The sequence below is a fragment of the Daktulosphaira vitifoliae genome, unplaced genomic scaffold (genome assembly GCF_025091365.1).
Source record: "Daktulosphaira vitifoliae isolate Bord-2020 unplaced genomic scaffold, ASM2509136v1 Scaffold_3, whole genome shotgun sequence".
Classification (NCBI taxonomy): domain Eukaryota; kingdom Metazoa; phylum Arthropoda; class Insecta; order Hemiptera; family Phylloxeridae; genus Daktulosphaira; species Daktulosphaira vitifoliae.
The window spans coordinates 25,350,904-25,366,171 of record NW_026099574.1 but is presented as its reverse complement, the minus strand read 5'-3'; the positions used below and the strand labels follow the sequence as shown (position 1 = coordinate 25,366,171).

At 25.4% G+C, this 15,268-nt stretch overlaps 1 protein-coding gene across 1 annotated transcript; it reads left to right on the top strand.

Moving 5' to 3' along the window:
• The first annotated feature begins 344 nt into the window (after positions 1-344).
• On the top strand, positions 345-15,259 carry LOC126900908 (uncharacterized). The gene is made up of 5 exons (XM_050676942.1): positions 345-619; positions 6,328-6,588; positions 8,937-9,163; positions 12,559-12,718; positions 14,745-15,259. Exons 2-5 carry the CDS (start codon positions 6,389-6,391, stop codon positions 14,905-14,907), a joined length of 750 nt encoding a protein of 249 aa, XP_050532899.1. The 5' UTR covers positions 345-619; positions 6,328-6,388; the 3' UTR covers positions 14,908-15,259.
• The last annotated feature ends 9 nt before the right edge of the window (positions 15,260-15,268 follow it).

The window sequence follows — 15,268 nt, the reverse complement described above, 5'->3', positions numbered from 1 at the left end:
TTAATCGTCATATTGATTATTAAAATGTATAATGAACAATTAGGAAACTGATAGAAAATCCGTGATAAATCAATCTGCTTGTAAACCATTTTAAAGTCATTAGCTTCTAATAATGACGGACGCATTTTTCTATAGACCTTGTGCATAACTAAATTTAACGTTTTGCGTTTGTAAATGGTGATCATGTTGTGATATTATTTTTGTTTACAAGTATTAGGGTCTGACACATGTGCTTGCTCGAGTGAGTCCAGTGTCTTCTGACGAACCCTACCTACCGCACTAGACTCAGTATGCGGTACGGACTTTCATCCGATGACCTCAAAAAAACCGCGATTGCGCGTAAGGTTCCAACCGGTTCGTCTCTTAGTGTACTATCACGCGGTGACCGGCTCAGAGTGTTGTTGGTGCTCATGACGCCGTTGCCGACATAATCTCCTACCGTATCGAGTAATTTATTCCAATACTAACCACTTTTCAACCAGAAACCTTCTCGTGCTCTCTTCTTTCTCTTTTGTTGTTATCACCACTAAAATCCGTGTCCGTTTTTGTGCGCCACTGCTGTGATAATATCATCACCATTGAAGCTAATCAAAAGCAAAATATTCCGAAATTGAATTCGGTAAGTATAATTTTCGATCATATATCAAATTATCGTTTAAGATATCCTTAATTTGGTCCCTCTTTTGGCGTATACATTTCGTCCTATAACATATTTGGCAAAACACGGAAATTTTTTAAAAAGTGTGACTAGCTTAACAAAAATATATTACTTAAGAGATACGCGCACATAATAATATGAAAAAATAAACGGTTTAATACTCGTATTTAAAATTTCACCGTCAATCACGATCCCCACATTAAGTTTTTAAACATTTGAAACAATCTTAAAAGTAGACTTAAGTCAGTATTCTTAGAATGTAATTGTATTTTATTCAAAAAACTCTTATTTTTAAACAAAACATAAAACGCTTTTATGTTTGATTTTAAGTATGCAATCGAGTGCGCTTAAAACAAACTCGAAGTGAATATTTGTAAGATTAAATACGAGAATATCTCTTTTTTTATTTTAATTTCAATACAATGTAAATTTTAGAACGACTACAGATATAATATATTTTTATAGATAACCGAATATAAAAGTTCTAAAATATAAATTTTAAAATGATGTGTACATTATTTCATTAACGACAAGGATTCGTATAAACGAGTTATACATTAGTAATATATGACATTAACAAATATTTCAAAGAATATGAAAATTACGTTATACATATAATAATTTTATAAATATCATAACATTTCATAGTTTTAATTATATTTCCTGAGAAAAAGTTTAAAAATTACTCCATTTAGTAAGCAATACAGAACTAGGGCAGTACTTGTACTCTTGTAATTCCTCCAAAATCATGCTTTAGTTTCCAATAAGTTATAAATCATCAATAGTCAAAAAACAATAGGTTTTAAAATTACAAAAACGTCATTTGGTAAATATGTCCCATTAATTATTAGTACTAAATTAGTTCAGCGAGTTGTCAAAAATCTTAAACTAAAATAGTAGCCGAAACAAATCATTTGTGTTCCAATAAAATGTACGCAATACTATACTATACTTTCATTTTTTCGCCAATTTTCGTGCATATAATTTTAAATTATATTTGATTTGATTCCACTAAACGTTAACTGTTTAGTTCTAAAAATAAAGAAACAACAAAAAATTGTAAATCAAGTAATAAGTTAAATTTATTGAAAATAAATGAACCAATATCAATTATCTTGGAAATATTTACTATCAATAATTATATACTTTCAAGAAGTAGTTTAGGAATTTATTTTTGTTTTATGTGTCATTTTGTTGAAGTTCAAAATCAATTTATTTACCCCTACTAGGAATTGATGTTTTGCAACTAAATTTAAATCCTAAGACATATTTCATTTGTTATGATCCGTATTTATTATTATTGTTTAAGTTATTATTAAAATAATTTATGAGCAGTTTGCCTCATCTATTCTTAAACTATCTATACTAAGTGTAGAGCGTACAGTTCCACTTCAATTTATATATTTTCCTTCATTATAAATTCGTGACTACCATTATTAGAATACAATACATATATAAATCGATCTACTGTAGTAACAACTTCTGCGGCATTGAGTATATTTAAATAAATTTCGGGCAATAAAGCCATAAAAAGATTAAAACTAAATGATTTTTATTTATATGTCGTTGTCGGGTAGCTTTAATAGATTTTAAAAATCTTAGCAAGAGGTTGATATCTTAACAACTAATATTTATGGGTAAATTAATAATTTTAAAACTCACGCCAAAAAAAAATACGGTTAGAATAAACATATAAAAGGTTAATCTATAGTTACAACTGCAAGTAAGACAGTTGGAATAATTGAATATTCGGTAAACTAAGTTTAGTTATTTCACCTGTTATTAGAGTGGTCACTATATGAACCATTCATTGTTTTCGTGCAGTTGTTGTACCTAAAATTTCTATGCAGGGGAAGGGGCATCATTACCAAAAATAAAATTTTAGCGTTCTTTTGAGAGTTTTGATTTTTACTTAAAATGTAGGTTAATAACGAATACGTCACGAATGCTTCATATAGAACTTTTACTTAATAATAAATATCATAATTTTTATTAGCTTTAGACTTTATGAAGATTAAACTTTTACTATTAACTTTCTAGAAATAATAAAAGACTAACTATTATTTTAAGAATCCTCAACTTACCAGAAATTTTAAAACACATTGTTTCCTTTTTAAGATTAATATATAATTCAAATATTTAATTAAAATAATGAAATAAATAGGCTGGTGACTTTAATATCTGTTAATTTGCCTAAAAGTATGTATAAAATGAACTTTTTAGTTTTGTAATCATTAACTTCTGTAATACATCAATAACTTTCGTACCAAACTTTGAAAATTATTGTCATGTTGTTATCTAAGTCGGAGGTATGATGAAAAATGTTTAATGATAAATATTGTTATAATGTAACAATATATGATATTGTTGTAATCCATTCTTCGTCTCCAGTCTACATTTTATGTGATATAAATAATGGGTCAAAGGTTGTATCAATCAATCATTTTCTCAATTAAATTATTTTTTATTTAATAGGCTAGTTAAATATATGTTGTCGTTTAAAAAAGTAGACACTTTTCAGGTTTAAGAAATAAATTAAAAAGTAACTAATAATATTAGCTACAAGTGATCAATTCATATTATAATAATTAATAATTAATAAATCGAAAAATTAATAAAATTAAAAATAATTTTCTTTACACAATTATTATCGAGTGACTAGTGTTTAAAGAATCACCTTTTAAGAGGTGTACTTAGTTAACTATTATAAACAAGATTTATAGATACTTTTTTTTGTTATTACCTAATATAATTATTCTCTTGTGTAATTTTTTTTTTTAATGTGAAAACTGATTTATGTAAAATAGGATTATATAACGTACAAAATAGGCAATTATAAATGTAAAAGGTCACTAATAAAAAAATAAATATTAATAAATTAATTTTAAATGTGTTTTGGTTATGAAAACATAGAATACGTTTATTTTTACATTGGATAATCCAAAATTCAAATATTTTGTAAACAATGAAAACGGTTTTTCACGTAGCTAACTCGGTACAGATAATAATAATTATAATCATATGGGCCCCGGAGACACTGAGAAAATACCTAGTAACCTATTCGGTATGTCCCGAGGCTCGTGATTGCTCAATACTACAGCTACTACAATCTTCATCATTTAACGAAGTTTCGAAAGAGCAAAACGTGGTTAATTTGATTAACGTCTAATTAATAACGACTTTGTTGACCGAAATGTGTATTCTTACGAGTAAAATTAAGAAAAAACTTATACTTAAATTATCTTCAGCCTTTGTGAAATATTACCAAATTTTACGTCATGCAGTTACTTGGATTTTTCTTTTTGGCGTTTATATCACAGAAATTAGATTGACAATTTTCCAAAACGTTAACTTTTCGCTACAGGAGAAAGTAATTTCATAAAGATTTTTTATTGCACGTGCGAACAACTAAGCAGCGTTTGTGCATTAAAGTGTCACAACGTTGTTATATTTTATTATTCAGTAGCTACAAACTGAATTTGTGTTGTATTTAATTGATTTATCTACAAGTGCTTAAAATAAAAAAATTGAAGAAAAAAGGACCGCATTCTATTCCATTATATTTATACTGACCTTCTACTTATAACAATATCCATCAACTATATAGTTGTTTATATTATTCATGGGTCTGTGAGCACTGAACCTTGTTTTTTAACACATACAATATGTCTTCGAAAGAGAAAAATTACATTATTTTAGTAAATATGAACGCACTATGAATACTCAAACTATTTGAAGCTTCCATTAGTTGGCACTTGCAAAATATTGTAATTGTTTTACAAAATAAAACACGAAAATTATCAAATACAAAAAAAAAAAAATTTTAATGAGTTCATTTCCATTTAACTAAGGATTGATTTGTTTGGCAATAATGTATGAATAAATGAAAATATGTGTTTACAAATTTCCTCTGTATTTGATAGCAATAAATGATAATATGATAATATTATGAATTATACATTTTTAACTATGTACTTGCTATAACAATTGTATATTATAAAGTTCATTATGCACATTTTTCAAAAGAATATGTTTAAATGTTAATTATTTTAATAGATTCATTGTAATAATTACTTTAATGTTTCAAGTTTTTATTTTTAGTTGTCTCTTTTTAATTGAGAGTTACAATAGAATTAATGGTAATTCACAGCAACAACTTCTAAGATCATTTTTTTTATAATTTTAATTTAATTATGAACAGTTATTTTTTCTACAAATTAAATTTTTACAATAAAAAGTGATCGCATGTAGTTAATATTACTTAATATTAAAATTATTAAAAATATTGTACTTAAAAAGCCACAAAAATTACTAAAAAATCGGGGGTACGTATCTCAGAAACAATGTTATTAATGATAACATCAATAAAATACATTAAATGAACGCTAAATGTTTTATGCGTTTATAAAATGAGACTATGATAGCATTTGAGCAAAATATTAAATATAAAAATGAGATTTATACTGCGGGATGTTCGACAAAATTAACAATTTAGAAAAAAAAATTTTAATAATTATTTATATCAATAGTCATGGATATTTTTCTTTCGATTACTCAAAAGAATTCCAAATCTGCATAAAAAATATTAAACTGGGCTTAAAATTATATCCTGCTAATCACAGCACAAGAAAATTAAATCATTTACATGTTCTGTTCCAATCTATTAAGTATGAAAAATATGCCTTTATTTATAAATACATTTAATATTAATTTCTTTATAGTTTAATCTTGGGGTTTTTAGTATATTTATAAATGTTTTATTTTAAATATTATACCTATTATGCAACTAGGCTATTGCCTGTTTAAATTAATAAAATATCAATTAATTTTTTAAAGAATTCTTTAAGGAAATCATTTTTAAAGAAACATTTTTTTCTGTATGAATCAATTTACCTTAATTTTATAAAACCGTTGAATATTATTTGATAAGTATTAAATTATATATCTTTTAATAATTCATTTAAAAATGATTTATGAACTATAATTTACCAATTACGATATTCCAAAAGCATTTAAAATCCGAAGGTCTATTTTTTCTGTAGAATTAATTTAAAAAATCATCATCAAGGTTAGTTAACAATAACAATTATTGACATTGAAGTTCTCCATTTCTTTATTTAACCGTTATGAATGTTCAATTGATATATTTAATGAATATAGAGAATTGAAGATAGGTCTTCTTATTTGTACTTTTAGAGACATCAGAACTCAAAAATAAACACAAAACGTGTATATTTTTTATAGGATTTATTTAAAATACATATCTTAAATAATTTTATTATCTTATTGGTTTAGTCTATTAATGAGTTATTTAATACAATACATAAGAAACTTTAGGCTGTATATATGTCATAGGAAATGAACCTCCAAAAATATATTTTACACAAAAATGGTCACCTATAACAATATTTAAATTATATATTTTTATTAATTACATATTGAATACAAATTATAAATATTAAACCTAACTCAAACAATATATTTTATTAATTTAATTGAACTGAATTGATTAAAATTTTCTAAAATTAATTAAGATTCCTTTAACAGTTTACTATGATATATTATTTAAAACAGCATGTCATGTTAAATAGTAATATCATTGGAATATACATTATTTTATTTTATTTGTAATTAATTAAATTATTTGACTACTTGAAATTTGTTTTCAGTGGGAGGCAAACTCGATACTTTTGCTATTGATATGGTTGTGGAATCTAGAAGAATATAAAAATGATTAACTTTAAATTATCATTGACTTTTGTTTGTTTCGTGGTATGTTTTACTCAAGCGATGAACCCAGTAAAGAATTATAGTGGGTTCAAAATAAGTCCAAATTCTTTACGCATGATTTATTATCACGATCAAACCATAGCAGTAGTAGAGGTCGGTAAAGGCAAAGAACTACTTAATTGTGAACTCATCGAGATTTAGTAAGTCTACAGAACACATTTCTAATATATAAATACAAATATTAATTTCTGTATATACCATTTTTTTTTTTTACTACGACACAGTGAATACATTTTAGTACAAACAATCCCAATAACATAAAGTACCCTAGAAAGTTTTTCATTAAGACGTAAGAGTAAAAATTACTCTTAGGGTCTGACTGGCTAGTGTATGATGGGATTATGTAATAAGCTAATTTAATTAGCTAAACGAAAGGTGCATCATATGTGCTACTCCGTTTAATAAACTAGAGATAAATGTAAATACTTTCGTAGTCTTTTAACTTTCTCCCGCGATGTGTCAGCCATTTTATCAGCTGACAACATACGACAATTTCTTTCTTTAAATTACTTGCTAATTATATCAGCTGGAATAGTTGATGAGAATTCTATAAAGGGCCAGTCTATAATTGTATTGATGCATAATAATGATGTTACTAAATCTTATGAACAAAACCTAATCTCTTCCTTCATGAATATATGTATTATTATTAATTGTAAAGCATATCGTAATTCGTTGGGTTGACGTCATGACTGAGAAACTATTGATACGTGTAACACATTTAAAACATTAGTCGTTTATAACCAATTTATTGTACTAATTTTAATTACCTAAAGAATACTTATCGGCTATTTCATTTTTTAAGATTGAAATTATTGACAAATATTAATTGAAATGAAAAATTCTAAAATTAATAGAATAATAGCAATTAATATTATTCAAGCCGTTTAATTTTAAAGGGACATACATGTCAAAAAGAATTATTTTCTTAATTTTGCTTCCTTTAAATTATTTATATACCAATTTGTCAAGAAATAGTCGAATAAAAAAACAATTTTTTTTATTAGTCTTTTTACAATTGAACGACTCATAAAAACTTACGTAAAGTGTTTTACTGAAAACTGTCATAAAACATTATTTGAGCTATTTTTATTCATTTATAGTTTAATGCAATCTTAAATACAATAATTATACATAAATTAAAAATCAAGGTAAGCCATCGAACCTGTTTAAAATTCTAATTTTTAAAACAAATGTTAATGTACTTAAATTGACACGGAAAGTACTTCCTTTATTTACTAGTTACGACATTTTTACTGTAAATGTTTACAGTTTGACTTAAATATATCGTGAATAATTTATTATACGCTAAAGAAAAAAATAAATATTAACGAAAGTAATAATCCGTATTTGTTGAGGTTACTTAATCCAGATTTTGAAATTTACATTACATTTGAATATCTTACTTTAAATATCCGATTTTTTTTAATACCAGATTTCGGAATTTTGAAATTGTATATTGTTCATAAAATAGCATATTTATTTATGGGTATGAAGGTTTTTCATATTTTTAAAAGCTTGATAAAAATAGCATTGAGTGTTATTTTACTATGATGGCGTACCTTCCCCTTTTATTCTTCTTCAAAACAATTTATTATAAAATACATATTTTATTTGAAACTTTAAACTAATTAATTTAACTGTACTTTAAAGTAGTTGAAAATGATATTATAACTATTTATCAAGAGAGTTTACATTCCTCCGTTCTATTTTATGTCGCTTTCTCAAATTTTTCTTTCCTGTTTTATTTTTAAACATGTAAGTATGCTACAGATAAAGGCAAGTAGAGTTGGCATACAGAGTAAATGGAGTAGAGGAAAGTGAAAGAGAGAAGTTAAGTTCTAAATGAGTAGAGACGTTTCTAGGGGTTTAAGTGAAGTAGAGCTCTCCTATTGATAAATACTTATGAAATATATACTTTGAAATTCAAAATTAAGGCTTTTTTAGATTTTAAATGATTCGGATTAATGATCATTTTACAGTATGTTGGCATTTCACGGGTTTAATTCATTTTTATTTATTTATTTTTGTATGTATGCCAATTATTTTACCTAATCGTAAAAAAAATATATGACTTCGCAAAAAATAGAGTCCTTTAAATGTATTTTAAAGTAACTTTAACACGCCATTAAAATGGCCTTTTAATATTAAACCTCAGGAAACATGTTATCTCCGGAAATTACCATTTTAATATTTTCATAAACGGTTCTTAAATCTAAATAATTATTAAACTATTTTTATGTTGGTTTCATAAATATCATAATACATTCTTATATATTTATTATCTAAAATATATTTTTATTAAAGCCAACAAAATATTTTTGAAATATCTCAATTATATTGTTAAAAAAGACATGAGTTAAAAAAAAGAATCCTATCATACACCAGTTTGATTATTGATCCAACAAAAAATTATTTTAATAATAGAATTATGATAAATTAAAATGTTTGAAAACTATTCACATTTTAATCTGTCTATTGCTTTCAGCAATGATGAAGAAGGTAAAAGTATATTAAAGAACTTGACTAAAATAAATAAACCACTTCGAATTACTTTACAACAAATGTTAAATTTAATGGAACAGTGTGATTTACTTGAACCAAACACAGATATCAACAAAAGTATTTTAAAGACAAGATCGCCTGGTGAAAATGTTGATACAACAAAAGTTGAAACATCTACTCAAAGTTCTTTGTACTCTGGAATATTACCAGGTAAGTAATCTGTGGTCGCTATTTGTATTAAAATGTAGTACAATAGTAACTACTTAGTAGACTCACTTTGGGGCTAGACCATTTGAGTTCGTTAACTGAATGAGTCAATAAGTCCTTAAACAAATAAATCTCTTAAGCAAATTAAAAATATTTATTGAGATTCCAGCCTACTTTTGTGTACTCATAATAAGATTATAAAATAAATATAAATACATATAATCATAGAAATAATAAAATGTATTTAAAAAATAAAGTATATAGAAAATAAGATAATTTAAATGTGTATGTATTTATTTATCGTGTTTTATTAATTTATGATAGAAAACTATACAGAGTAGTCAATTGGGTTTTCCGTCTTCAGTAATATTTCTAATCATTTCAACCAGCTAACGACTTCTTGATTTATTGTGAAAAAATAATTCAGTTTATCTCCATCATAACAACAAAATACTGATACCATAGTACATTTGTTATATTTTTGTTATTTTTCTTATTGTTAAATGACCACATCGGTCAAAGGGGTCATTTATAATAATCCTAATAAGTCTAATAAACTAATATATTTCTGTATGTTAGCATACCTGTAAATAGGAACCGGTTTATTTGAGTCCAATAAGCGACGACTACTGTCTATATTTAAATTATTAACTAAACTGTAAGTTAATTATATTACATTTTAAGAGGTAATCAAGAGTAATCTTATGAAAAATGTTTTTTTACATCTCCTTAAAAACGTTTTATTTAGTCTATATTATCGTTATCATTTGGAAAGCTCTGAGTAAATTATAGCCACAGAACCTTATCTCAATCAACAAACTGCCGAATGAAACTTTTTTTAACCACATTTTTTATGTGGTTATTCCCTCCCCCCCATTAATGCCGACTCTGAGTCTATCTAAAGATAAACTTTCATTAATATACGTTATAGTTTATAACATTTATTTGAATATTATAACCCTTTGTTAAAATTGTAATAGCCGGAATAGCTTACAAAAAGATAAGATTCAGACCCAAGGAATTAAAATGAACACTTCTCCTTTATTTTCAACTTTTACATCTTTGAAAGACTTTCGTTACCTCTTCTACATTCATCCATTTGTTTTTGAATGAGCTGTCCACTATTATTACTCCCTGCTAGCACTTGTTTTGATCATCGTTGATCCTCCTACACAACGCTGTTTTCTTATCCCTCTCAAATCGTTTGCTGGTAAGGTATGCATTGATTTCAAGTTTTTAGTAAATTTGTTGCATTTATCCATTAGTTTTTCTGTATTCACGGTTTTCTAAAATAGTCCCATAAATCCTTTCAAGAACTCTTCTTTCAAAACAAAACAGTTTTTTTTTTTCATCTCCTTTAGTAGTCAACCATGTTCACAAACGTATGTTAAAACTTGCAGTAGAAAACTTAAGTACAAACGTTCCTCTGATAGTCTACAAAATCTTCCATTTGTTAAAAGGTATAATTCCTACTACCAGGTTTGAGTTGTTTCATGTTCCCCTAGCCGTAACTTAATATTTTGGTTTATCCTGGTTTTACTTAAGGTAAGTGATAAGCGTACTATTAGACCACATTTCCTTATCTTGATGTATTCACATTACCTTAATATTTTCTTAAGTCCTAGGTCAAAAATAAACAAAAAACAGTGTATCGCCCTGCTTAAGACCAATTTAACTTCAAAACATATGGTAAACCTTTGAAAAAGCACTGTGTTGCACTCTTTAACCATATAGGTGAGTTTTTTAGGGATTCAAAATACCTCTAAGGCCTTTCGTCGTTTATGCCAAACATTATATTATCGAATCCTGATTATAGATAACAAAGTACACATGTACATCTTTTCTGTATTCATATTATTTTTCGATTAATTGTCTAATTGTAAAAATATGTTTAAAGCTGGACTTTACTCTCAAGAAACCGCTTTGATAGTCTCCGATTATATCTCTTAAGTATACTTTCAATCTTCATAATATAACAAGGAAAATGATTTTATGGCAGGATTTTAAACTCCTCTATAATTGTTTGTATCTATAGCATCATCTTTATTAAATATGGGACAAATGACAGATTATTTCTATATTGGAAGTTTTCCCATATATTATAAAACTACTGCTTCCAACTTCTTTACTAATTTGGTTAAAGGATTTTACAATAAAACTAAACCCATAATCACTTCCACAATAAATAATTATCATGTTATCTAATACAGTGTCTAGAGCCTGATAATCTCACTTCTTAAGGGGCAACTAAATTCACATTATATTCTTTAATTATAGTAATAATGAATTTCTATGATGTTTGCTTAGCCCCTGAGAGCGATATTCAAGGTTATCCAAATGACTAAAATAATATAAGCAAGAGATTATAACTTGAACACAAGACTAGTTTAGGAAAACAAAATAACCTACTAAAAATATCTACGGAACCATTAGAATATAATATATAAATATATTTTTATATTGTAGTAATCTATTTATTTTATGTCTATTAATAGATTTAAAAAGTTAACATATAAAATTTAATATGATGTAATTATATAAATGTAAAATAAATTAAGCTTACATAATTGACTCAAATAAAAATGAATAAATTAAAAATAATTTCAAACCATATTCAAAATGCATTTGGATAAATTAATAGGTATAATGTAAAGAAAATACACTAGGGATCCAGTAAAATGGAATTGAGAAATTTTTTAGATTAGTATTGATTGATATCTAATATACAATTAAAATTACTGTCATAAAAACCTTCGATTGTACTTGAAACAAATTATAAAAAATTTAACATATCCACCAGAAATTACATGATTATCAAGTTGAGAGGCAAATTACTCACAAAAGAGAAGTCCTCGGAACGCCTTTCTTTTATAATTGTATAGTACAAAAAAAAAATCCTTTTGAATTTAAATAATAATGATATAAATAATATAAACACTCATAAATTATAAATATAGTACTTATTAAATACTAAAAATATCTTTTCACATAAAAATATTTAACTATTACTTATAAATGGTGATAGACGTATTTACGTCTCGAAAGTCAAATTCTATTCGACTCTAAAGTATTTACTCTAATATTATGTTTTATAATAATTTATTATAGTTATTTTTTTGGCATTTAGATTCAATTATAGATTTGAAGGCCATGTAAAATAAAGTAGACATGTTACAGCTCCATTTAATTTTACTTAATTTCATTGAAAAGTGCTTAATTAATAATCTAAATGTTTTTTAAATGCTCTTAACAAATCCATTTAAACATGGTATAATTTTTTAATTAAATAGATTTAATAAGAAAATATTTTCTCCGTTAAATATGTTTAATTATTTATCAAAGTAATTATTATATTTGTAAAGTGGAATAATGTCAATGAAAATTGTTATTTTTGAAAGGTACCAAATGGTGTGGTACTGGTGATTTGGCGTCTACGTTTTTCGATCTTGGACCAGAAACAAAATTAGACATGTGCTGTAGAACACATGACTTATGTCCATCAAAGGTTAGAGCACGTGCTAGAAGATATGATGTAACAAATAATTCCATGTACACAAAGTAAGAAATATAACCGAATAATTTATATTTTTAGCTCTGAATTAGCTTTGGTAATAATGTTCAAGTTCAACCTTTTTGCTTATTTTCATACCTAAACTTTTATTTATTTGATTACTTAAGATTTAATATCAATAACGTTAATAATAGAATTTAGATATTGTAATGGTTTGCTTCGTAGTGTGCTTACAATACTTAAGATGTTTATAAAAAATTTTTATTTATTCTTTTAAATGGAAATCAAAATAGAAAGTACAATAACACCGGAACACAAAAAAAAAAAAGTTGTCTGTACTTTTGACCAGGCCCACCTACGGACATGTATTTTGACCCGCTGAATCTGAATTTGAAGTCCGTTTGGCCCGGTCACCCTTCAGATTTGAGTAAAATGCAAAAAACCAAAAAATTGCAAAAAAACTGCAATCACAGCGATGAAAAAAATTTTGTAGACCTTGATCAAGTATGATTTTTATGTATTTCAATTTACTGAAACTGAATCTGAACGTTAATTAACCCGTTGAGTCGTCAACATTTGAAAAATAGCAAAAAAACTCAAAAAATTGCAATAAATCATGAAAAATCGAAATTATCGAGATGAAAACAATTTTTTGGACTCTGATTGAGTATGATTTTTATGTATTTTATTCCACTGAATTTGAATCTGAAGTTTTCTTGTCCTATTAACGTTTTAAAATTAAAAAAAATCTCAAAAAACCAAAAAGAGCAGGAAAATTGTAGTTATAAATATGAAAAAAAATGTATAGAACACGATTAAATACTTTTCTTGTATTTTTTCACGCATAAAATAGGAGTTAAGAATATGAAAATATAATTGCTAATTACCTTATGATATTAGTAAAAATAAAAAATAAATTTTTTTTTTGATTTTGACTTACTAAAAATAAGGTTTTAGTATATGATACCATCGTGCAATATTTGAAAAAAAAAATATTCATACTATTTAATTTTATCAAACATACTTTATTTTATATTAAAAAAAAATCTTATTCAATATTGATCTTTTAAAATATGTTTTATTATATATATTTTATGAACTTAATTTTATGATTTATAATTTATGAAGTTTTTCTAAAAGTTGATGTTTGTTATTTTTTTTTTAATATCATAAGGTAATTAGCAATCTGATTTGCAATTTAAATATTTTATTTTTAAGGAAAAAAAATCTCGTGCATGAAGAGGTTAAAATTCGAGAAAATCGTTCTCTTCATTCTAGTCATTTTTTTTTATAAATATTACAATTTTTTATATTTTCATATTCTAAACTCCTATTTTATGCATGAAAAAATACAAGAAAAGTATTTAATCGTGTTCTAATCATTTTTTTTCATATTTATAACTACAATTTATTGCAATTTTTTGAGTTTTTTTTGCTATTTTTCAAATGTTGACGACTCAACGGGTTAATTAACGTACAGATTCAGTTTCAGTAAATTGAAATACATAAAAATCATACTTGATCAAAGTCCACAAAATTTTTTTCATCGCTGTGATTGCAGTTTTTCGGAAATTTTTGCCTATTTTTTTGTTTTTTGCATTTTACTCAAATCTGAAGGGTGACCGAGCTAAACGGACTTCAAATTCGGATTCAGCGGGTCAAAATACATGTCCGTAGGTGGGCCTGGTCAAAAGTACAGACAACTTTTTTTTTTTTTTGTGTGCCGGTGTTTTTTTTAAAAGTAACAACCAGAAAATTCATCTTTTGTGATTATAAAAGAGTAGACGTAAAAATCGATTTTGATGGATATTTCATTGAAAAATAATAATACAATTTTTCTTTAAATAGTCAATAAATAATATTTATTTATGCTGTACTACAATAACAAAGGTGTGCCTTAAATTTAAATTAATTTATCAAATTGTATTAAGTATCTTTTCGAATTAAAAAAATTATAATTGAAGTTAAAATTCCTGATACAACAATTATTTTCCTTCACTATTTTTTCAAATTATCTAAAAAATTTTTACCTGATTTTATTATATTCATAAATTATGTTTTTTTTTTTTGTAGATCACATTGTATGTGTGACCAAATGTTATACAATTGTCTTAAAAAATCTAAAAATCCTACTGGTGATCTTATGGGAAGTATTTACTTCAATATCCTTCGCGTACCTTGTGTAGAAGAAGGAAAAAATGGGAAAATGATTTTTAAACTGCCTCCCGGATATTAATTTTAATAAATTAAACTGTAAAACTTCAAAGCAACTTTTTATTTGTAGTAAATTTTTATCTTTTTATATTTTTTGTAAATTTATTACTAGTATATGTATGTTATGATTAGTTATTTTTTTAATAAATATATATACATATATAATGTATAATATATATATACAAATTATTTTTTAACTCAACAAAATATTTTTTAAATATTATGTAACCCCTACCATAAAGGAATACTATTTTTTATATTTAAATAGAGACCGTTAATGTAGTGCAACTAAAAATCTTTGGGTAACTGTAATTTGATAATAATTGGCATTGTAGAAGAGATGCGCACAAGAGCTCTCCCGTTAAACGTTTATATATTGATTT

Coding starts and splice junctions, on each gene's coding strand:
- LOC126900908 (XM_050676942.1), top strand. CDS start 6,389: ATGATTAACTTTAAATTATCATTGACTTTTGTTTGTTTCGTGGTATGT. Junction 6,589..8,936: donor TGTGAACTCATCGAGATTTA/GTAAGTCTACAG, acceptor TATTGCTTTCAG/CAATGATGAAGAAGGTAAAA. Junction 12,719..14,744: donor AATAATTCCATGTACACAAA/GTAAGAAATATA, acceptor TTTTTTTTGTAG/ATCACATTGTATGTGTGACC.